This window comes from Bombus affinis, chromosome 1, assembly GCF_024516045.1.
Source record: "Bombus affinis isolate iyBomAffi1 chromosome 1, iyBomAffi1.2, whole genome shotgun sequence".
NCBI classification, from domain to species: domain Eukaryota; kingdom Metazoa; phylum Arthropoda; class Insecta; order Hymenoptera; family Apidae; genus Bombus; species Bombus affinis.
In genome coordinates, this window is record NC_066344.1 from 16,989,877 (window position 1) to 17,015,549 (window position 25,673).

General features: G+C 33.3%; 2 protein-coding genes across 3 annotated transcripts; both read right to left on the minus strand.

The window, feature by feature from the left end:
- Positions 1-298: 298 nt before the first annotated feature.
- LOC126914672 (DENN domain-containing protein 10-like) lies at positions 299-1,955 on the minus strand. Of its 2 annotated transcripts, none has more exons than XM_050718924.1 (4): positions 1,402-1,955; positions 883-1,314; positions 696-813; positions 299-633 (listed from the first exon to the last, which is right to left on the minus strand). In XM_050718924.1, exons 1-4 carry the CDS (start codon positions 1,636-1,638, stop codon positions 362-364), a joined length of 1,059 nt encoding a protein of 352 aa, XP_050574881.1. In that variant the 5' UTR covers positions 1,639-1,955; the 3' UTR covers positions 299-361. The 2 variants fall into 2 exon arrangements, with proteins under 2 accessions (XP_050574881.1, XP_050574871.1); XM_050718914.1 differs by having other exon boundaries at positions 883-1,329.
- Positions 1,956-2,079: 124 nt separating this feature from the next.
- On the minus strand, positions 2,080-25,673 carry LOC126914414 (zwittermicin A synthase ZmaJ). Its single transcript, XM_050718351.1, has 13 exons — positions 24,595-25,673; positions 19,081-19,216; positions 18,126-18,401; positions 16,728-16,883; positions 16,065-16,291; positions 13,709-13,771; positions 10,860-11,070; positions 10,450-10,617; positions 5,982-6,178; positions 5,553-5,748; positions 4,258-4,618; positions 3,377-3,827; positions 2,080-2,809 (listed from the first exon to the last, which is right to left on the minus strand). The coding sequence occupies exons 2-13, from the start codon at positions 19,214-19,216 to the stop codon at positions 2,669-2,671; spliced, it is 2,583 nt and encodes an 860-aa protein (XP_050574308.1). The 5' UTR covers positions 24,595-25,673; the 3' UTR covers positions 2,080-2,668.

Genomic DNA, 25,673 nt, shown 5'->3' on the forward strand with positions numbered 1-25,673 from the left:
GCTTCCTGTAATATGCGAGTCAAGACAATTCAACTAAATTTTCCAACACTTTAAAACTAAACAATATCTATAATTAAATTATTACAAAAAGCATCCCAGTTAGTTTATCGTTTTTTCTCATGAAAATTATGAACTTTTCGTTGCTGGTTTTTCATTAATTCCGATTATTAGTAAATAGTAAGTAGATTTGGCACTAGATGTCGTGAAGATCTATTTTGAATGTTGTCTCTGAATTGAATGACCATTCTATTAGAATTAGAATATTTTAAATAATTTTTTGAATCGTAATCAAGATAAATTAAGTGGTGGAAATTATTTATTGGATTATATTACAGTTACGTATTTACAAAAATGTATAAAATTACAATAAAAACAAATTTTCAGCTACAGCCAAGTTAATTAGAAAATTTTCTACTGCTGACGGTAGATTCTTTTCTTTCAGCGTTTGCGCTGATACCATTTTTCTTCCGTCAGGTCCTTGAACTACCGCCAATGATTTCAACTGATTTAACAGGTCTTGAGTTTTGTCATTTATCTCGGATATTATTTGGCTTTCTACGTAGGATTGATTTTCACTTAGTTGGATCATGAATAGAGCTATTTCTTTATGCGTTTTTGTCATTGTTAGGCTTTCTAGAAAAATTGATAGGATTAATGTTTATTAAATTAACGATATTTTAAATATCTTTATTTACCTTTTGCATGTGATGCAACTGTAATTTCTCTAGCTGGAATATTTACAAGTAGATCAAATAAATCTGTTCTTGATGAAATGGAACTGTTTCTACAGCCAGCAATGTAGTGCGAAAGACCCTGGAAAATATTTCATTATTAGGGTTATGAGATAATTTTAAATAATGAAATACAGCTTGTTCAACATACTTTTAGTTCTGCCAGTTCATCATCGATTAGATCAACCCAAGGAAACAAATTATCAGTGACTTTACGATGCTTCATTAATGCAGGAAATATTCCAATCCATTTTAAAAGTTGTTCCAAGCTATGATGATAGACTACAATCCGTTTTTTTAAAAGAAGAGCAGTGTATATCAAGATTGTTTCCAATTCAAATGTTTTAATCATTTCTCTGACATTTGTGTTGTTCGTAAAGCAATGGCTATTAAAGTTATCAGAAACAAACGTTCCATTTTCTTGAGTAGAACATGATCCTTTTGTAAATACAGAGAGATATAACTGTAGTATTTCTGTTGGCTTGCCAGTCTTGCAATACATTTTGCTGAGGACTCTTGAAAGAACCTCATATTTCCTTGGATTAAAGTCTTTGGCGAATAAAACCAATGCAAATTGCTTTACCTGTTCCAAAGATAACTTTGAAGTATTTTTATTATATTCGTATATAATTATTGTAATGTTACCGTTTAAAAAAAGCATGTAACTTACTTTTGGTAATTTATCCGAATCAAATACTTCACTACAGTGTATGTAGAACCAATCGTATTTGTGTCTTGAGAATACAAATACTTGAGGGGAGTTGTGTTCTACTTCTAAGTTACATTTCCTTGCAACAACTGTTTTTTGAGATTCTGAAACGATTGGATAAGACCAGGTCCATAATATATCACTGTTGGAATCTTTCTCAATTATGCTACATGAGAGTAAATCCGTAAGAGGTGCCATTTCGAAATTATGTTGTTGACAGATGAATCCATCAAACTATGTTAAAACGAATAGATGCTAATCCGAACCAACAATTTTTATTGAAAAATGTTAATGTCATATTATTATTTATACTTAGATACAAGTGTTCATGCTATGTACTTGTATAAAAATTGGTCTTGTCAAGTTTGACGTTTCGTGAGGTTATGTTTTACAAAAGGGGTGTGTTAATAAGACACAAGTATAGACTGTCAAGTGCTGCCTTTTGCGGTAGAATATGAAAATACAAATATTTAAAAAAATTTAAATTGGCCAGTTTGCAATTTTCTAACTCAGTGAAAGGAAAGTTCTTTATTAGTAACGAAATTTGATTTACAGTGAATAGTGAATGTTTATGGTGCTTATAATGTTACTTTCATATCTAAATCGACTTTGGGGATTTAGGAGAAGAACATCAAAAGGTATACGAACTTTCTTTATTCAATCATTTAGTAATTTACTTATTTCATACGTATCATAATTTACATAACCTATATATCTCGGCGTCTAATATAACATAAAAATACATAACATAAAATTTGAATAATTATTTCAAATATTCGAATCTGTGTCATATTATGATTTTTATGTAGAAAATTCAGTGAGCAGTCGGAAAATATATGTATCTAATCCTAATAATCTATTAGGTATATACGTATATATGTATATACTCTACTCTATGTACAAAAATATTAATAATGTTTTGCGGTATATATATATTTTAATTATGTATCAATCCTATTCTATTACTATAATTTATATAAGAATTAATAATAATAATCATATACTAAACACAAAACAATCACAGGAATGAAACTATTTTAGACAGAATTACTTTCTAAAGAATAGCAAATATACAGTAGCTTATACAATTGGAGTATATTAATACCTAATGTCATATCTGAGGGTATATCGATATAAATACAGACATGCTTATTAACTTCGTTGGTACAAGCGTCATACTCTCGTGCAATTCGAAACGCTAATATTTCCGGTTGGTTTCCAGGGTACATTAAGCGATCATTTTCAACGAGCAAATTGCCAGTTGACTGTCCGGCGCTTTTTCAAAGGGCTTCGTACCGTCTGGGGCAATGTACCTGTTTACTTGGTAAGTCAGCATTGTTTCATATCCAAACACGTCTATACCGAGTTGCTGTAATAAACAAAATAATGATAAGACTAATATTCTTAAAATATTGACAAAATCCAGTATAAAATTAGTGATTAAATCTATTGAAAAAAGTTAACTGGAAAGAAAAATACAAATAAGTTTAAAAGTTTGATTGATCCGAGTAAAATTTCCGAAACGTTGCTTTAAATATATGAAATAATATTTTAGAATCAAACCTAAAATTAGTATTTTTATTTGGACAAAGTTAATACAAAAAAAAAAAGGAGGAGGGAGAGATGATTCTGTTATTCCGTTAACCGTTGCTTCTGGCGGGAATTTGAAAAAAGTTCAAAAGTTAGATGGTCTAGAAGGAAAGTTTCTCAGGTTGCTTTAAAAATAATAAGAGAGGAGATTAAGACGTTCGAAGATGCTCGATATAACACTAGCAATAATGTGTTCTTCAATTGTAATTCAATTTTCATGCTCTATTCGTATAGAAATTGTGTGATAGAAGTATGTCTCTTTTGTTACAATTTCGTTAAAGACTTTAAACTATAAGATAGTATCCTTTTTAATAAATTAATTGTATATTTAACATACTATTAATACCTGTGTTAGTGGACTGGTGTTGGTGGTGAAAATCCCAGCATATTCTTTTCTCTTAGCCAATTGTAAACAATATTCTTCCATCTCTTTCATCAAAATTACATTTTCAGCTGGATTTAGGTCATCGCTCGTTGCCATCATAAAATTATGAATAATCTGACCCGTTCCTTTTGGCAATTTCCTTTCTCTAATGGGTGCTTCAAGATATTCCAAGAAGTCGAAAACGATCGTTAATTTGGAATCGAGAATTAACTCAGGCTCGTCCCAGAGATCGAAGTTTAATGCTACGCCGATCGTTCTGCCATTTTGTGACGATTTTACTGCGAAACTTAAATTCTTTTCTACCAATGGTTTCCAAAGCAACTCCATCATTATACGGTAATCTTCCTTTGCTATATCTTCCATTAACCACTGTTCTAAGTCTGCTTTGTTGTAGAAACTTTCTGTAATAATTCTGTGGGACAAAAAAATTATCATTCTCTATGATAAAATTTATATATTTTAGATGACAGAACTATTTCTATACTTATTCGTGACTATCTCTTTCATTCTATAAGTATCACAAATGATTTTCATCTCTGTAATTTTATTTAAATCTTCATATTCCATCCCATAAGAAGCATATTTTATTTTATTTAGACTCTTACTTTATTAATTTGTCTTAAATCTTAAGTCTCCATTATGAATATGACAAACGACTTTATTTATATCTCAGATTCCCATCGCATAAACATGACTCTTCTCTGTACTAAATCTAAATCTTAGATCGTCTCCACATAAATAAATAATTCGCATCTCTATAATTTCACTTTTAATGATTCATCTCTCGCTTCAAATTCCTCACAAAAAAAATTTCAAATGTAAATTCAACGAATTCTACGTACTTTGTCACATCCTCTTTATGAGAATCGTTCAACATCTCAAAGACACGTTCTTCCTCGTTAAGACCATTATCGATCGGTTCGCCATCCGTGCTGGTTTTCATTCGGTTGAGCACCTCACCCAAATTCTTCGCCGTGATAAACTCTGTGATTCCTATCTCGTAACCTTGATCTTGTAGCTTTGTTACCGTGTAAATCGAGTTCAAGGAGTTTCCGCCAATCTCGTAGAAATTTGCATCGATCCTAACGTCTGCGCGACTTCCTCCACCGATTACAGACGCCACCGTTGGAAATAGAACTTTTGCCTTTGCTAAGTCTGCTTCAGGTACGTTGGTGTAGTCGCAGTTCATGTATTGCTCATTCTCTATATATAATATTCATATAATAATATATATTATTAATAACTCTGAATTCCTATCTTTGTTGTTATAATATACAGGGTGGTTGGTAACTGGTGGTACAAGCGGAAAGGAGGTGATTCTACGCGAAAAAAGAAGTCGAAAATATAGAATAAAAATTTTTCGTTTGAGGTTTTGTTTTCGAGAAAATCGACTTTGAATTTTCGCTCGGTACGCCTGCACTTTATTGTAGCCTTTCATACTTTAAAACAATCGAATACGTTAGAAAGTGTTCGTAGAAATTTAATTAGAAGAGCAAAAGTATGTGTTCGGCAGAATGGGCAACATTTTCAGCAATTTTTGTAATAATAAACTTTGTGATTACTTCGTATTATTTCATTATGTATTTCTAATTTTCCGTTACAGCAAAAACAAACTTAAACTGCGATAATATCCATCGAGACAACGATCTACAGTAAGATCCGTTATAACGAGACGCGATAAAGTGCACGCGTACCGAGCGAAAATTCAAAGTCGATTTTCTCGAAAACAAAGCCTCAAACGAAAAATTTTTATTCTATATTTTCGACTTCTTTTTTCGCGTATAATCACCCCCTTTCCGCTTGTACCACCAGTTACCAACCACCCTGTATATTTGACTATTAATTGTTATCAACGGTTCATATGTGACCAAAATAATTCCTATCAGAATACTTGAAATCCTTATTACATTAATGTTACATTATTGAAATGTCGCAACATTTAACAATGCTTCTTGTAATGAGAAATATTTCACTTGAAGCGTATTTCCAAGTTCATTCTTACTTGTACCTCGAATAGCAGGTAATTTACAATTGATTATAATAATTTGATCATCGCAATGTGTACCGAAATTCAGATTATTTTATGTGATAAATGTTTTGATAAAATGAACAGATAAATTGAAAGTTATACAAGTACCGTTATTGAGATGAGAAGATTCGTATTGCTTGAGCAGTGTTTGACGATCAGTCTTCCCGTTTGTTAAAAGAGGAATATTATCCAGGATGATGACTCGTGGTAACATGTATACCGGTAGATTGGCTTGCAGAAACGTTTCAATTTTTACAGTGCAAGTGGACGAATCGTTTGTAACAGTTACGAAAGCAAGTAGTGCCTGAAAATTGTTTAATATTTTTCATGTACATGTAATTTCATATAATATTATTCTATGCATTATTTTATACCTTTGATTTTTTATTATGTTCGATACAACTATCTTGTAATTGTATGTACTATGTTTTACGTTATATGTATAATCGTTATTCGATGCATTATTTGTAGGATATCTATAATATAATATATAACAATATTATATCAGAGATATTAAAACAATTTTATTAATGGTACCTGAGACAATTCACCGGGTTTGTAACAGAGGACAACCACTTCGTCGACACCAGGTGCCTTTGATACTGCTTTCTCCACTTCCGTGAGGTCTACACGGTGTCCTCTAACTTTAATTTGCGAGTCTACGCGTCCTTCGTACACGATCACTCCTTTCGATATTCTTGCATAATCTCCAGTGCAATAAATCCTCGAGTGTTCTGTTCAAATAAAAAACTAGATATTAATTTTTATATTATGCTAACAAAGCTTAAAACGAATTTTCGGTATAACAACATATGTCGCAAATCTTTCCATATAATAAACATCAGTTGCTACAATGTTAGTTGATAGAATTCTACGTTTTTAGAGAAGGATCGTCTTTTCGATTAAATCTTTTCATACAAGTAATTTGATATAATTAAATCTTTTCTCGATAAGAAAAGAATCATCGCTTTGAGAATATAAATACCAGGTGTGTTCTGAACATAATGCACGGCGATGCGTCGAGATTAAAATCGCGGAAATGTTAAAAATCTTGATGTTGTACAATATTTTTTTACCTTTTTTTTCTTTCGGTATTTCTCATCTCATTTCCATACCATCCATGGTAATCCATCCGATACAACTACACGTGGTTATCGATCACGTGTCACGTGTAATGAGACGCGTCGAGGATAAATAAATTTTCACTACAATGCGGTGATTCATGCCTATCGGCGATTCGAATGAAAACAACAGGGGATTTCTACGGTGTTTGCGAGAATTATTTCCCTGGTGAAATAAGGTCGAACGTTATATTCTTAACGAGATTATGGTAGTTGGCTGGCAGAGAAAAAAAGAAGCAAGATAGAAGCTCGTCTGTACACTCCAAGATGCACGCTCGCAATTTGTTTCTCTCGTTTGCATGGAAAAAGTTAGAAATATCGATCAAATTCTCGATGATATTTCTTCTCATCCCTTATTTCGTTTTTCAGACTTCTTCACTCCCTTTTATTTCTTTAGTTTTTAATCATTGTTCATTCTTTAGACTGAAATTTGATCGAAGAACTACGGAAACGAGAAAACTAAGAAAGATTGAAAAATAAGAAGTAAATAGAATTTTCTATAGTCGATAAATGGCTGAATCTAGATATAAATATAAGATTACGAATTCTCGAAATATAACACGTTTACCCTTTTCTATCGACGTTTTATTCTTCTCTGATTTTTCTAATTTATATGTTGATATATCGACAAATTTTCATTTTCATATCTTTATCCTATTTGAGAAGATGCTAACGAAACGACTCCTTCCGCTCTTAGAGGATTCGAAAACAATTCCAGATCATCAATTCGGTTTTTGGAAGCAACATTCTACGATAGAGCAAATTCATCGTTTAACTCGTAAAATCAGCCAAGATTTAGAAAAGAAAAAATATTGCTCTGCGGTATTCCTGGACATTCAGCAGGCGTTCGACACCCACTACTCCATCTTAATATCATATCTAACCAATAGGTTGTTCATGATTTAAATACTTAGACGCTATAACGCAAATTTCCAATAGAAGCTGGCATACCACAAGGCAGTGTCCTCGGACTTCTGCTGTTCACCATCTACACTGTCAATTTACCAATCTTAACAGAAATAATCACAGCGACGTTTGCTGATGATACAGCTTTATTAGCATCTCACTCAGACCCGATAATTGCTTCTTCAACTCTCCAGCAAGGTCTCGACTCTATGGAAAAGTGGTTTCACAAATGAAAATAAATGAAATATAAATTAATATTAAAAATGCTTCAAAATAAATGAAAATAAATCCAGTCACATAATCTTCACACTGCGAAAACAATCCTGCCCACAGGTGAGCATAAATAATATTCCAATTCCGAACAAAGATTCAGTTAGATTCTGGACATGATTCTGGACAGAAGAATGACATGGAAACCACACATCGTAGATAAATCCAAGCAACTTAAATTAAAATTTAAAAAATTCTACTGGCTCTTTGGCAGATTTTCTAACTTAAGCGTGCAGAATAAAATAACGCTATATAAAGTCACATTAAAACATGTTTGAAGCTATGGGATCCAACTATGGGGAACAGCGAGTAATTTCAACATAGAAATTCTTCAACGATTCCAATCAAAAACTCTAAGATCCTTAATAGATGCACCTTGGTATGCCACCGACATCGCTACCTTAAGATATCTACAGTTAAAGAAGAAATATCCAAATTCAGTAATAGGTATAACATAAGAATTAACAACCACCTAAACTCACTAGTTACTCAATTACTTGACACGACGGATCAGATCCGCAGGATAAAAGGACATTACCCTCTAGATTTAAATATCAGATTCAGCTAGAATCAAACATACGATAATTATTTATTATTCACGTTATAGTACCACGCCAGAATAATTTACTTATAATCTTCAATGAGAATTGATTGTAAACTACTTCCAAATAAAAAAAAATATCTTTATCATTGAATGGCGCGCACATAAGACAAACAAAGCAAGTTAAGTACCTAGGACTTCTCTTAGACACACAACTTACATGGAAGCAACATACTAAATCAATTATCGACAAAATACGGATAAAAAAAAGACAAAAGTACTGGTTAACTAGTCGAAGTACTAAACTCAGCATAGAAAATAAATGAAAAATATACAAGACGATAATAAAACCAATTTGGACGTACGGAATATCACCATGGGGGACAGCAGTAATGAGTCACATAAATAAAATAGAGTCGCTATAATCGAAGATACTGAGAACAATAGTCAACGGCCCATGGTACGTCAGAAACGAGGATATACGCAAAGACTTAAAAATACCAATGGTCAAAGAAGAAATCGGCAGATACGCAGAAAAATACAAGGGAAGAACGGCAACGCATCCAAACCAGCTGGCTGCTGAAGCGAACAAAACTCTCATAGAAAGAAGACTAAAAAGAAAACACCCCACTGACCTCACTAAAGAAATAAACTAGTCAAACTCGAAGATGGTATCTCGTTGGGGATAGCCATCCACATGTTATTTAGCAATTAAGTTAGAAAAATTTGCCAAATGTCCAGCTGGGCAAATTGTAAAGTACAAATTAAATAATAATAATAAAAAAAATATCTTTATCCTCATAGGAAAAAAATGTAACCCTTTGCACCCGAGAGGCTATTTTTCCTCATGTTGGTGTTCCGTGTGGCAACTTGAGAGGAGAACGAGAGGCAATAGCCCCTGTTTATGCTGGATTTCGACCTCTCCAATTGATGAGAGCGCAGTATTGGTTCGTAAATAGATTCATTCTTTATATTGAGTGTTATGAAGCGTGAAGTGTTACACTTTAAGATGGAGATGAAATATTTATGCTCAAAATCTTCCGAAACTATGGTTCTGGCAACGTCTCTGACGTTAGTTCAGATTCGACGATCGTGGCACAAGTATTCTAATTTCGTAAATTCAGAAGCTGCAAAAAAATGGATTTGGAAATTTGTTTAATTAATTCATATATTCTGTAAAAAAGCGAAAGAACGAAAGACCACTTAACCAGCTGCGATTTATAAAAACTTTAGTGGACCAGTTGAAAGGAGATATTCGACAACCGCGAGATCGAGCTTCCACGTCGACTGCTAACTGTGATGGAATTCGGTTAAATGGGAAGCTCCATGTAATTTTAACAGGAAGAAAAACAGGATCGGTAAGGCGTGTTCTCACCGAAACAAAGCAGGAGAAAGACACGAAACAACTTATAATTACGATACTTGTCCCGACAAGCCAAGAATGCATCTGACCAGATGTTTCATAAATTATCGTAAAAAAATATAGAAAAAATATTAAAAAATAATATGTTCAAAGATGTAAATATATGTCGGAGATGTAGGGACATCGGGCCTTTCTTTAGAAAGTTCCCCAATACTTGGGCTCGAGGTGACATAACTGGTCGCCGAACGTAGCCACGGTCACGGGATGAACGAAATGTCTTACAGAGGAGGTACCGATGTTGAGGATACGCTGTATAAACAGCCTAGCTACGGCGATTGGGAATTTGTCGATATTTCCGATCGATATGTATTTGACATGTGTGACTGTATCTGTCTTTTATTTGCAATCCCCTTGGAGAGTTTTCTGTGATTGACTTAGAGGGGGTCTGAAAGTAACCCAGCGTCTGAGTTAACGTGTCTGCGTGCTACAAAATGTATTCCATTGTACAAAGAGTTTACCCGTTGACCGTGGATTCGTTATTGAGCCCAGGAACATTGTCAATAGCTTTTGTTATATTTATTAATTATTTCACGCCCAAAATTTCTAACGAAACCCGATATATATATAGATTATTAAAATATAATGTCTTTTTAAGTTCATTTTTGTATAAAATCATTTTATATTACCTACAACACGCTCGTCACATACGCGCAAAATCATCTCGAGTTGCTGCTACGCCCGACCGAAAAGGCCGTCGAGTGCATAGGGTTAAAAAGTTTATGAAGTAAACCGTGAAATGTTTACCTAGATCGATGGCATGAGGATTGTCCTGAAACTTGCGGGACTCATTGTCGCGGATGTACCCTGTTGCAAGGTTCTTTCCGGCGACTACCAGTTCTCCGACTTCGCCCTGCGGTACCAGCCGCATCTCTTTGTTCACGATATAAATAACGCAATTGTCCAATGGCTTGCCTGTAATCAAAAATCCGTTCCACTCTATTCGTTTGCTTTCGAAATTTGAACTTATCGATTGAAAACTTGCGAAATTTGCAAATCATTTCAATACCGTGAACAGTTATTCGAATTTACTGTTCATACGGCTAGGTAATTAGTTGTTTGGAAAATTCTTTGAACTTATTTCTATAATTATTACTATTCGCCTCATATTTGATTACCATACTCTGTTTTTAAAAAAGTAGCAATTTTTCAATTACCAATTGGCACTTTCTGCGTATTCTGTAGTTGCTTCCGATTGGTCAACAGATGATAGGTAACGTCTCCCATGATCTCCGTGCTTCCATAGAAATTTGCCAAGATTTTACTATCGTCGCCGAAAGTTGCAAAGAATTGGTCCGCCAGCGAAACTGGCAACATTTCTCCAGAGCATACCCAAAGTCTTAGAGAACGTAGCACACTGTCCTTGTTCTGAAACCAGTCAATGGTGTTAAGGCAATACTTGCTAACTAATATGACCAATCTCCGTCATTTAAAGCGTAATGAAGGCAATCTTAAAGCGTGTTAATTGTTTAATCAGGCATCGATCCAAGGGCAATGTTAATACGTGGTTTGTGTCTCAATCATCGAGTCTTAATTGTTATTTGATCGTAAATTAGTTCTATATTTATCCTCGATTGGTATTATTAAGTCTTAATAGATCGAGTTACGATCGAACAATTGAAAAGCTTCCTCGTCGGTGATTTCGATGACCTTGAGCTATACTCGGATTGTTAACACAATTGGGTTACTTAATCGTGGAATATTCAACTTTAATGTATCAATACAGGCGATTAATGATTTACATCTTGTAAAACATAGAATCTAATTTATTATGAAATACGACGATTATTACGAAGGGTGATTAATTTATATACACGTGTATAACGGAATAATGTATTTTAAAACAGGCTGACTTAGGGAAGTGATTAGCTTCAGAAATTTTCCTACCACGTGATGTTCACATAAGAAAAATCATTTGGATCGACACTTGGTTATAAATACACCGAGTCGATTACTTGAACTCGATCAGTCAAATATTAGGTCGTCCGAAAAGTTTCTTTCGTTTCATAAGGTGATAATAGATGAACAACAATTTCTGTTTTATATCATTTTATTGAATCAAGTATGATCCATTTCGTTCTTTTTCTGTTATTACGTTCATGTGTAATTCGATGAACTAATATAAAACAAAAAACATTGTGCGTGTATTATTTCCTTATAAAACGAAAGAAACATTTCGGACAACCTAATACTTAGATACATAGAAAAACGTAGAAATACGCGAAATTGTAAAATATTTTACACATTTTACAGATCGAATAGACACACGAGCGTTGTCTGGAAATTAATGCTCGTTTTGAAATAACAACGATACAAATGCATCTTCGTCTGTAATTTTACTATATATACTAAACTATTTTCTAATACAATTACCAGCCCTATCTCAATATTTATCGTAACGTCGCGCGAGTTTTTGTATAACTTTGTCATACGTTTCCACCGTCGCTTCGCATAACCATCGTCTTACGCAATCCTTTAAATCATCGTTTCTCGCGAAGCATTATCGAACAAACAGCTCTAAGTTTTGCAAAAAAAAGAAACTGCAATGAATATCATTTGCAATGAAATCGCAGACACGTTCTCGAGCTCGTCTGTAAATAGAGACGGTTAGTCTGAATGTTTACTATCAGCTACAGTTTCTCTGTCCCTATTGAATTCCCACACTTCTTACCGATAACTCATCCATAACTCTGTTATCGTTAATTGCTGTAATTCGGCGGTGAGTGCTTTTTGCAAGAATTTTTACAGCTTCCGAGAAGCGCAAAAGCGTCATCGGCGGGATCTTTAAGAATAGAACTACCGATAGTTAACACGAAGCTAAAACCAGTGAAAATGACTGGTCTTTAAAAAATACGTAATAATAGAATATTTTTATATTTATTGATTTATTACTTTCTTATATTCCATGTTACGTAGTACATTTCTGATATTATTAATTCATCCGGGACTAAGGGATTAAACGAGGATTAACACACTTATAAAATTGTATAGCCAGTCATTTTGACTGATGTGGTATTTTTAGCGTTAGCATCTAGCGATCTGATAACCGATATCATCATATTGAATGGTACGCAGTAAAAATTGTAAAAACGTGTGGGAAGTTGTACAAAACGAGGAAACTGGTTAATTAGGGTTCGATAAACAGATTGCAGGACCCTTTCACATTTTGACAAGCACCGGTCATTTTGACTGACATTGATACGAGTAGCCTTGATACAAAATTATTTCGAGTCTGAATACATAAAAAAGAAAATAAAATTCATTATATCATTTTTTTAGTTATCCTTGCGGAAGTCATTGCATCATTGCGGAAAAAACTATAACACAAAGTAGAAATTTGAAAATAAAATTGTAAAATCAGTCAATTTGACTGGCGTGCTAGTTTTAGTGTTAACTCCCGTCGTCGGTTTAAACGTACGATACAGCGGCAATATTATTAAAATAGGCAAACAGAAAACTTTGCACGACTTATGTCAATACATGAATGAAGCTACGTGACCTTCTATAAGTACATTCCATCGTTTAACACGGCTTCTACATTTAAACTGTTAGTACTTTCCGCACTAACCTCGTACAATCTGAACGATTAAGTTAATCTGCGTCGGTTAATCAATTTTCATGCTTTTATCCCCGTCGTTAGATTATCCTCTTTTTTTTTCTTTTTCTCGTAATAATGAATATGAGAAACGATGGTGAAACACACGGATTTCGACGTAACGTTTGCCGTTCGTGAATAGCGGATCTAATGCATAAAGATTGCGTCTATTGAAAGGGACGTGTTGGTATCTGGAACGTTAATCTGTTGAAGGTGCTTAGAAATAGCCTGATACAGAAGCACTTAACAATGTTTACGTCATTTATATCTATAATCGAAACAAGTGGGAAGGATATTTATCATACAAGATCTACGATATACAATGTACGTTCTGTGATCTACGATCTATGATCTATGATCTACGATCTGAGAACCTGAGCGCGTGGTTACTATTTCCGATTATTATCTTACCCGTAGATTCAAGTACATCAACATAGAGTACAGTAGCGATGGGACCAGCACCAATCGTTGAATCTGAAATAATTATCGTAGATAAAGATTATAGAATAAAAAAAGTTTATGTTGCGGAATAAAAATCTTTTTAACACTAAACGTACCAGCGGCGGTCAAATTGACCGCCCTCGAACTTCTATACAAATTTAACCATATTTAAACTTTATCATATCGCTTCATAGTTTCTGACTTTTCCTAAAACATGCACACAATATATTTTTCGGTATTTACTTTTAGTTTGCTCTTTTATTTCCTGAGAAAAATTTGTACTCTGCTTTGGCTACCGTGAGCGGTCATTTTGATCGTCCGACAAAATATCTTCGTTATTCTTAAAATAAATACAATCAGTACAAATAAAAGGCTATCCTAAGGTCAAATGACAAACAAAATCGATAATAACAAATAATAATAGCTTAACCCGTAATTTTGTCATAAAAATATAATTTATCCCTCGATCAAGATAGACATCAGCTGTCAAGACGTATCAACTCAGGCCTATAATAATCTTAAGGAACCGCCATAAAATTTAGCATTTTTTACAGTCCATTGTTACAAACATTTTAAAAGTCGAGAAGTTTCTTAGGGTTATTGCTCATTGCGATAAAACACGGGAAAAGCTTCCCCAACTCCACCCTCGAGTAACCGTTGGTGGAGAACGGCCAATACTCATCAATATTTTTGTATAAATATCGCCGTCACAGGCCATATTCTTATTTGCTATTGTCCTTTCGACTAGAATACATCTCAGTTTGTTAATCAATTAGCCGACATCTAAACTTGCTATCTCTAAAACTCAGACAGAAAGCATCTCAGAGCGTTTTGCGTAAAGTTGTTATAAAAGGGAAAGTAAAGCATATCAAATTTGACAATAATTTTGTATTCCGTACGTGGTATTATTCTGTGATAAATATTTACCCTAGAAATGTCAAGACTTTAACAAAATAGTTATAAAAAAGAAATTACGGATATAGAAGAAGACTGTTCAGTGTGCGATGAACAAGAAACTTCAGCAACTGAAAACGACATGGAAACACATGAAAAGTTATTTAAAACCGAATCAGAGTTGAATATTATAAATAAGTCCAAGGCAAAAAGGAAAGAAATTATCGTTGACAAGAAAGGGTGAGACTGACGTAGAGAACCAACGTATCGAAACTAGACTCGATGGGACAGTTTGGAGAGAAATAGATGCAAGTCCCAAACTTGGCAGAACATCAGTCCATAATATTTTTAGGGATATGCTAAACGGCAAATTATGAAAGGACAAGTAAAGACGGCATTTATCTCATCATTGATCACCGTACAAAGGATCATATAATAAAATGTACGAAAGAAGAAGAATTTAGAGTATTGGGGACTAAGAGGGAGCTAGATGCAACAAAACTAGATGCATTTATTGCTCTGCTATGTGCTATATAAAAAATTTAGATGTCTCATATTTGTGGAATAAAATTTGGAGACCTGCATTTTTTTTCAAAAACAATGAGCAGAAATGACTTTGCTGAAATTATGAGGTTTATACGATTTGATAAGAAGAGGGAAAGAAGCCAACGTTTACGAACCAATAAATTTGCAATGGTATCTACAGTATGGGGCCAACTTACAGAGAATTGACAAAATTGTTATAAACCTGGTGCATACATTACTTTTATAAAGAATTATAATACTTTTAAATACTTTTAAAGAATAAAAAATTTAAAGAAATACTTTTAAAGAATCGCAGGAAAAAGACCATGCAATAAAACTATCAACAAGTTCAGATTCATTACTACAAAAAACTTGTCAAGTAAAAAGTTGTAAAGGTTACAAAATTAGGAAAATTTGTTTAAGATGCGGGAAATATTTATGCGGCAAATGTACATTTGATAATAAGATAATTTGTAAAAAATGCGGCAAAGTTGAATAAGATATATCTCTATATAAATAAAAGCGTAATTCTATTTAAGTCTATAATTGAAATTAAACAAAAGTAAATTTGGACGAAATTTTATAAAAGTTCATCATTTTATATACATTTAATTATAAATTAACCATTATTTAAGTTAAATCATACAAATTATTACTTCTTTAATCACCGATCATTTTGACTGCACACGGTAGGAATAGGTATACACGAAGTGTCGGTAGGTTTAGTGTTAACGGTAAATGAAAATAATTTTTCGAGATTAAAAAATGAGATTTCCTTTCTTTTTTTTTCCTTTTCTCAAAGATTTTTCTTTTCCGTGAATTTCTTTGTCTTCTTTATTTCTGTTCTTTTGTTTGTTAATAACAAATTTCCAACTATTTTGTTTTAGACATAACCGTAGGTGCTCACCTTGTACTTTTCTAATATTGAGACGAATCTCTCTGGATCCCTGGTAATATGTTTGGGGACAATTACTATGGTTCTTCCTTGCAACAGGGGTCCCCAAATTTCTGACACGCTATCCACGAAAGTCAAAGATGTCTTAAAAATACAATGTTGCTCGTCGGTGGCATAGGGCAGCTCGCGCCATTGCCACTGCAGTCGGTTTAACACAACCGCGTGTGGCAAAAGCACTCCTTCAATCATGAAATCAAGAAAAGTAGAAAGCCGTAAAAACGAGATTTAAGAACAAGATGGGGAAAGTGAAAAAGAAACGAGAAAAAAAAAAAGAATAATTCCAATGTTACGTAATTACTATAATGTACTATAATTCTTCGCATCAACGTACAAAGCTGGCTAATGTATCTTTTGTATAGTTCATTATATTTATTGCGTTATTAGGCTGTGGATATTTATACAAATTATACAAGTGTTATATCTATACTATTATGCAAGTATTACATAAACCACTATATTTTGGATATTTTATATATTCTTTCGTATTACGTGCATACTGTGTAATCTTCCATTTTCAAGTTTCCTATAAATAAACGCATAGAAATCCGCGCTCTAATTATTATATACGTAAAATCTGAAATTTGTCACTATTATATATAAATAAATGAATAGTACCCTTAGGCGTGCCCGTGCTACCAGAAGTATATAAAACGATAGCAGTGCTTTCAGGGTCCTCGTTATACTCCAAATCCTCTTTCTCCTCAGCTTCAGATTGTTTCAACAACTGTTCATACGTTATCGTATTTGTTCCCTCATAAATCGATGCATCAGCTTGAAAAAATATATTTATATATAAGATATATAACTTTATAACATAATAAAACTTTATATATATATATATATATATAAAGATTTTTGTAAGATATAAGAAAAGATTCTTAAAAAGGACAGTGACAATTTCTCGGTCGTGCCGGTACCGATAAAGTTCCTAATTAGAATTTCGATGCGGCCCTCAGCTAAACAGCTGAACTATTTACGTGGTGAAACGGGCGAATAAATACGATAAATGTCAATGAAACCGTGGCCGCGTTAAGCTTCCGGAAGTTGTGACTTGTAGTCAGAGAAAATCGAACGTTCGTAGGAGCGGTTCTTTGTCGACCTTAAAAGTCTAGCACGCCAATCTGCATAGATAGCAAGGTCCTTCCGTTTACTGCTCGAAGGAAAAATCGTTTTACAGCGTTATACTCTCTAGCAGATCTAGTTCGACACACGTCTTTTTCTCTCACGTTTTACTTTGCTTCGTTTCCTTTCTTTTTGCTTCTCTTTTTTACTCGGATATTTGTACAATTACCGCGAAACGTAGTGTAATTAGGAAAGACAAAGAAACAGGATCTTTTCTCTTCTTTTTTCTTCGTAACCCTGGCGAGAACACAATGTGTTTCGAAACATACAGCGTAGATTTCTCTTTGGGAGAAATTTTTGTTAAACCAAGTCATCGACCGGCACGTTCCACGTCTGCTGGAGAATAGTTCGATGCAAATGACACGAAGTTCTTAAAGCAAATTAACGCGTTATTTGTGTCACGCAGAAATCAAAAAGCAATTGTTTGATTTTGAAAAAATCGATTAGCTTACGCCCGTCTAATAAACCGTGGAAATTAGTAATCGAGTCGTTAAATAATCATCTGGATATTTTGCCATTTGCAACTACTATGAGAGTGAAACTATGAGAGTAATAAAAAAAAAAAAAAAAAATAAATAAAGAAACGTGATTTCTTTTTTTGCTAACATTAGCAAACAGAGTGTCTTTGAATGAATGATACAAAGTATAAATACAAATATAGCCATAAATACAAATTTATTACTCACACTTTGTTTCGGCTATGCACATAATTATTAATGGTACCAGAAAAATATGCTTATAGCAAGGGATAAAACTAGGTGAAATTTTAGTTCATTAAACAGAGTGGCAATACATATCGTGAAACATCGAAAATACTGAAACCGGTTTAGTAGATCAACAGCCTGTTTATGGAGAGGAGGAAGACAAGCGAGCAAGTGTTATCGTATTTACCTTCTTGTTCTATCACCACTGCGAAAGGTTTCGCTTCTTGCAGAACATGTTTCACCCTGGCCATCGGAAACTCTGCGTCCAAGGGCAGATACGCCATACCGGCCTTCAATATGGCAATTAATACTGTTGGCAGTCGATGCGACGGCTTCATACATACTGCTACGAATGATTTCGATAAATTCTCTGGCTTTTCCAATCTTTGGAATACTCTGGCGAATTTGTTAGTCAGCTCGTTCAATTCATCGTAAAGCATAGTGTACTCGTGTCCATCGTCATCTGCGTTGCAAAATAAAAGTATAATACGTGTAATGGTATTTCGCGTTTGTCTGAATTTAAAACCGCTCGATTTTAGATTCGAATCTCAGGATGTAGTCTTTGGCAGATAGATGCGTGGAAAATTTGTTATATTCCATGTTTGATCAAAATCCAAAGCATTCGATTATTGTTGTTTGAACGATTCTAAGATGTTTGGATAGACGCGACGAGGATAAATAGGAAAATATTTATTCGCGCGTAAATCCAACTAATTGTATTATACAAATATAAAAATTATTATAAAGTAAGTTTAATTGAATTTGATATAAGAATTTTCTCTATTTATATGCTCGTTATTATAGGGTTTTCTCCCTCTATGGTAAATTAAATTTACCCCTATGGGGTAAATTAAATTATGTACGTTTAACGACGAGTTATTTTATATATGCGATTAATTTTCATTTTCGAGAATACTTATAATTATCAATGAGAATTGATCGTAAAATTCTACCACATAAAAAAATTCTTTTTCGAGACGTTATTTAACTTTGTGGAATTTTCAAATTGCGAAACGATCGTGTTAGTGTGTTAGGAATTTTTCCACTTGTTTCTTTCACCCAGTCACCTGTTTGTATTTTCCTTTTTTATTTCTTTTTTACTTCCTCTTTTATTTCCCGTTAAGAATATCAATGACAAGTACCTTCGTAGCGGATTGCCAGCTGACTGGAATAATTTGCCGCCGCTTGACTGAATAATTTATGAAGTAAATCCTTCTCCTTGCCGGCGTTGCTGATCTGTCGGCCTTTTAATACCGACTGTTGCAAAATAGTGCCCATCTGTGGGTGTAAATTTTATGACTTTCAATCGGCTCTCGATATCTAATGAATCTTTTCTAGTTGTTACTTTAAACAACTTTACTTTTTACTAATAAAATTCTTTTCTACAAAAATTCCAGAAAAAAATCTCATCTAAAGTAAAAGTTCATTATCTTTCTTTACGTATAGCTTTAAACAATTATTTTTCTATAATTTCTATGATTTCTAATGATAGATAAATTTACATTTGGAGGAATCACTTTCACTGTTTCAGAATGAAAATTCTTACAAAATATCTATGTAAATTTCTATTTCCATGAATGCAACTAAAAGAATGAAACTTAAGTAGACATTTGTCTTACCTAGCAGTTTACTATATTTTCGATATTTTATGTATTTGCGTATTACGTGCATTTGCAAGTATTTTTGCAACTCTCAATTTTCCATAAATACATCAACGTTCACATTCAGAGTTATAATATGGACGTAATGCATGTTTTATCGGTTAATGGGAAGAGACGGAGAGTCTGGTGAGTCGTTCAGGATAAAAATGTTCATCGGAGCTATTATCTGTGATTCATCGATAGCTATGAGAATTTGAAATTCCGAACGACAGACGGAACGTGTTAGATTAAGTTCAGTCGTAGAGAACTTGCCGATGTTTCCTCAATTAGCCGATATATCGATAACAATTGCGAAAAAATTCCTATTAACAGGAAGCGATTAAAGTAGTTGCGATTCTCTAGATTCTAAATCAGCAAACCGTTTTATCTATTTCAGTTCTTATTCTAACGAACTTATTTTGCTGCCTTTTAGACGATAGCCCGCTAAGATTATTGTTCCTATTATTATCGCAAAACTGACAATAATAACGGGCGGTCTGTTCTATTCTACGTGAGAAAATAAGTCAGAAATATGCAACATAATTTTCTCATATGACGTTTTGTTCCTGAGAATATCGAGTTTGAATATTTCTCAGGTATATTTATACCTGGTTAAGTATCGACACGAGTAAACAGTCAACAGGAGGTTATTATACAAAAATGAGTCAAGAGCGTATAAATAATATTTTTCCGTTCAAAGCCTCGTTTTTAAGTAAACAAAGTTGGAATATGCTTAGTTAACACTTAGCCAACCCAATAGAGAGATCTCTCCTCTGCAAAGAACATTGCTGTGTGACCGAACGGGGATATCTCCCTTTTTGACTTTAGCAAAGCGTTTTTTGTTTGTTGTTGTTATTATCAGTTATTGTTTACCTGGAATTGTTCATAATTGATTGTGCCACGTATAAAGTACAGTATATAATAAAATACACCAATTTAGTGGTGTTAAAATTAATTAAAGAGTTACACTATCGGTAAATCGAACGATACCACACAGTAAAAAAATATTAAAATGCATTATGAATTTTTAATTTCACGCTCAAGTTGTGTCGTTTATCTTTAGTTATCTTTAATGTTTTTAATTTTACCTATATTTTTTTATACTTTTAATTTAATGTTTTGTATAAACAATATGTGAAATCGTTAAATATACCGCAAAATATAATTAATCACTTAAATAATTTTTAGACTTCTTTGTTTTTTAACTAGTACGCGGTGGAAACATATAGCTACGTTGGCTAAATGTTAACACCGATCTGATACATATAGCCATCTTGAAAACTATTTTTTTCGAAAGCAAAGCATCTCGCGAAGAAAATGTATTCTACACGTTTTGCTTATTTTCACGTGTAGATTAAGTTTGTAACGAATTACAACAATAGTCCTGTCGATTATTTACTCTCGTTCAGTTCGAAATTAGTTTGAACGTGTTAAATTGTCATGCTCAATCTTTTTGGAAATGAAGCGTCATATGAAAACATTTTGTTCTGTATTTCCGCCTTATTTTTCCCCGTACGATCGTCCGTATCCAATTGTATCATCAGTTACGGACCACCCTGTATAGTGCAAGACGTAAATGTTAACATAAATTAACATTTATTGTGTTAATATAATAATATATTAATCAAAATAAAAATTTATAGAATTTTCTTATTTTTGTTTGTTAAATAGTATAATACAAAACTAGGCACAAAGCTAAACTCTACGATTAAGAAAGAAACACGTGCTATTTCGCTACTGATATTTTAGAAATCATGATTAGCATTTTTTTTTTTTTTTAGAAAACACTAAGATGTTATCAAACACGGAATCTATTATTATCTTACACGTGAGTTGGTAAGAATGAAGTAATCTGTGCCAGGTTACCCCACTCACCGATTTCGTCACGTTGGTAGAATAAAGAAAATTAATAATTAACTGATCGTATTCAATAGCGACGGTAAATCTGTAGCCTTCGCTGTTACAAAATAATTGAGTTGTACGCGTGAAAGTGCTTTAGTTAATCAATTTGATGCACTGATCGACTCGAAACGAGAAGGTGAAACGTTCTACTCCGATAACTAAATAGCGACAATTAACAGTTTTCGGGGGATCTGTCTTTGACGCGTTTTAGATTTCTGGCTACAGGTTTTAGATTTTTAGATCTTAAATTACCGATTATAGGTGTATTGGTACCACTCACTGTGAATTTCCTTTGAGCTACCGAAGTAGATTTTTTAAGTAATGTAGTATCGCGAGGAAAAAACCTGGTTAGAAACTAAGCAAAACAATGTCGTCCGTTCTTCGGCTGTTAGTTTACATAGGAGAAAAACCTATTGACTAAAGTCACCTAGTCCTTGCGGCACGAAAACAGGACCGGATTAGGAAAAGGACAAAATGACGTTGATCGAGAAGTGAGAACGTTTTATCGAGAGGTCAGAGTTAGTCGAGAAGCCGAAGAGTAGAGTTGTAGAGTTGAGAGAGTCAGCGGAGTTGCCTGAGCTGCTAGCGTTGTTGAGAGATTGAGTTGTTAGAGTTATAGAGTCGCGAGAGTGATTTGAGTAGAATAAGATTTTTGCGTTTAGTTCAAGTTGAACATTTATCGTTCTCTGTCCAATTAATCTCTGTTATTTTTATTTATCTTAAATAAATAGTATTAGGAGAATTTTACAAATCTAAATTATCCTAATCCTATCCTTTCCGATACTACAGTAACTTTTTTCTCTTAGTTTTCGTTGATGTAGTTTCGTCCTTTTGTTTCCAATATTTTGAAACATTTCATCTCTTCTCTAACAAGTTTTCCTACTAGTTTTTTTTTTTTTTTTTTAAATCGATACTTACATCGTAATTCATAAAAATACTTGATTAATCTATTTTTTAATAACTTTAAATAACTTCTTAATAATTTTTTCACACAATACCTTCGTTATTCTCACCAATCTTTGTAAATATTTCTTCCACTTCCTTTACGCTCTTGTAAGTTATTATGCTCATCGAGCAAATAAATATTTGAGGAAGATTCCTGTCATTAAAAAGTTAGAATCGATCCTATAATATATCAATAAATTCTGCAAGACCGAAGCCACTCAATATGTATGTACGTGTATTGTACCAAAGGTATTTTGTAACCTTCTTATTTGTATCCTTTATACCAGCTGCTTGCTTCCAACTGCCAATTTTCTAAATTACGATTAATTTCTATATCGCGAAGTTGACTTTCACCGATCGTTGCAAATGACGTATGCCATTACCTCTCAGTGGCAATTTTCTACGTCCTGATTTCGTTGTTCTAACATTTGTATCGTTATTTTCTGCGTTCTTATCTTACGCGTTGAAAACTGAATATAACGATTAATATAATGATTTAAAAAAAAAAAAAAAAAAAAGGAAGTCAGTCGTCAAAGTGCAACTAGTCGAAAACGTGATTGTCATAGTTTTCACGGTGATATTGCAAGTGACGATACGACAGAGAAACGCATGAAACGCTTATATAAGTCTGCTACATTTTGTAATAACTAGAAAGAAACGAAAAGTTGTTCCAGCGATTGAAAGTATCCGGCTATATTTCATGATTTATTATGTCTAGGAATCTAGGTTTTTTGTCATCAATTTTTGATGTCGAAAGTATCGAAAATATGCAAGCATATTGAAGCAAATAGTCAGCAACTATCATTATTTTTAATTCGACTGACATTTTGTTGGATTTTAAGCGATGCGTAAGATCTTCCATTTTATTATTTCGTTTTAGATTATCCTTTTTAATTTGTACTGTTACATTTTACACGACAAAGATGGTTAGTATTATATAATCAAGTAAAATACAAATTCAAATGATATAATATAAAATCACGTAATTTTTAATCGTAAATTAATGTCAATGCCTTTAAACATTTTATTAATAATCCACAATGCATAATTGTAGCGTTACGGTATAATTGGAGGTTTACAGCAGATCCTATAAAATAAGTGGTTAAGGTATTGACATTTATTTGACGTTAAGTGGATAATAATCGAATCTGGAAACGTTGATTGAACGATAATCGTTTATGTGATTTTCAATCAAATGAAATTGCTAGTGGAAGAAAAACGTTTCATGTAGTGTCTATAAGAGTAAAATGATTTTCGGGAACTTCGGAAAATGTTAAATTTTGTCTATTTTAGTTATCGATAAATATTATTAATATTGAAATATTGCCTGTAATATCGCTAAGACAACGATGACACAAATTTAATTAAACGCAGACTGATTTTACAACACCTACATTGATTTCAAGTAATATTTTTTCTTTAAAAATTCATTTTGTTGACATATTTTTGTCAGACTTATTAATTTTCTTAATAGATTTTGCTGTAAGATTTTCAAGATTCGTATAATTTTTTCCGATTTTTTATTATCATACTTTAAATACTTAAGAACCTAATTACTTAATCGTGAGTGAATGATCAATTTATTTCATGTTATTCTTCAGTCACGAGACTACAACGATGTTTTAACACTACTACATATATATTGTGAGATATCAATGATTCATAAAAAAAGAGAGAATATAAATTAATTTCTCTAAATCTTCTTATAATTTTAAATTATTGTTATTATACGAAACCAAGAATTAAAAACGAATGGAAATATATTGTAAACTCGTTTCTCCAGATCTTGTTGCGTTTCTAAATTAGTATTAAACTGGTATTAAATAAATTCTAAATTGGTATTAAACTAAACCAAGGATTAGAAAAGGACTAAAGTAATAGTAGATTCATTTTTCCAGATCTTTTTATGTTTCTCAACTGTTGGTATTAATCTAAAGCAAGAATTAAAAACGAACCAAAACAATTGCTCTATCCTCCTGTCATTTCCCATGGCTAATCGCCAACTTTCACTAGACTTTGCACATTCATTCTCATTAGAAAATCGACCTGTACAGATACATGTACGTTTATACAAGTGGTTTGCTACGATGTTTTCCATGAAACATCGTTTATACGATGCTACTGACTAATTCACCGTAGAACAAGATGCAGTTTTTCGCGTTCGCTCACCTCAGAACTGCTGTCTCACGTGGTTTGACCTTTCCGCGTCTCGCCTTTGATATCGTTTCCTGTTCTTCGTCAGAGATCCGGCGACCAACTCGACCAAAACTCGGACAGGTGCTCGGTATTATTAAAGAACCAGCAGCAGTACACTCGAAACTTCGATAGAATTTAGGAAGCAGCGGACTTTCACTCTTGCCCGCTTGACTTCTCAACGAGAGTTCACGTTACGGGTAGATATGATATCGTAGATACGACGATATTTAACGGATTCTTCGAATTCCCCAAGATTCTCTTCTTTTTATTCTTTTTCTTACCGAGTCTTCCACGTATTCACACTTTCTTACTAATTGTAAGCTCTTATCTTCTCTGTTTAGTGGCGACGTTTTCCTTATTTCTTCCTCCCGCTGGAAATTTTCGTAATGTTTGTTCGTCACGATTCTTCTTCTTTTTTTTGATTTGTCACGTATTTTGAAATTGTTGAACGTATAATATCTTCGACTTTTCTGTCTCCTTTTAGTTTCAGATCGTTCTTCTTTTCTTCTAACGAGATTATTCCTTTACGTAGTTTTCACGGTATTACAGCAGTGTTTTCCACGTATGTTATGTTTCACTTTTCTGTATTTCTCTACTTACGATTGTTTCCTCATTTGCGGTTATTCTTCCTTTCTCTTTACAATTTTCCCGCTTTTTTTCTCCCTTGTTACGCGCGATCACTTCTTTTCTCTTTCTTCTTTCTCTTCGTTTCACGATTGTCTATTACATCTGAATGAAAACGATAGAAAATATATGTTACTTTAATATCTTCTAGGCAATAAAATCGATCGAATGCCAATCTAAAATAATATCCTCTGCCTTAATATGCCCTTGTTAAATGCCGATTTAAATTTTAGTTTAGTTTTATTTAGTTAATTTTTAGTTTATAAACTTGTATTTTAAAACACACGTCGTTTAGTAACGGAGGTGGACGATTGATACACTCGTTGCACTTGAAAATTCGCGAGGGTACACTGATTGAGAGAGTGGTACTAGTTCGGGTGGCGATAACTCAATGACCTTATACGGGGCTCGATCATCACCGGTCCGAT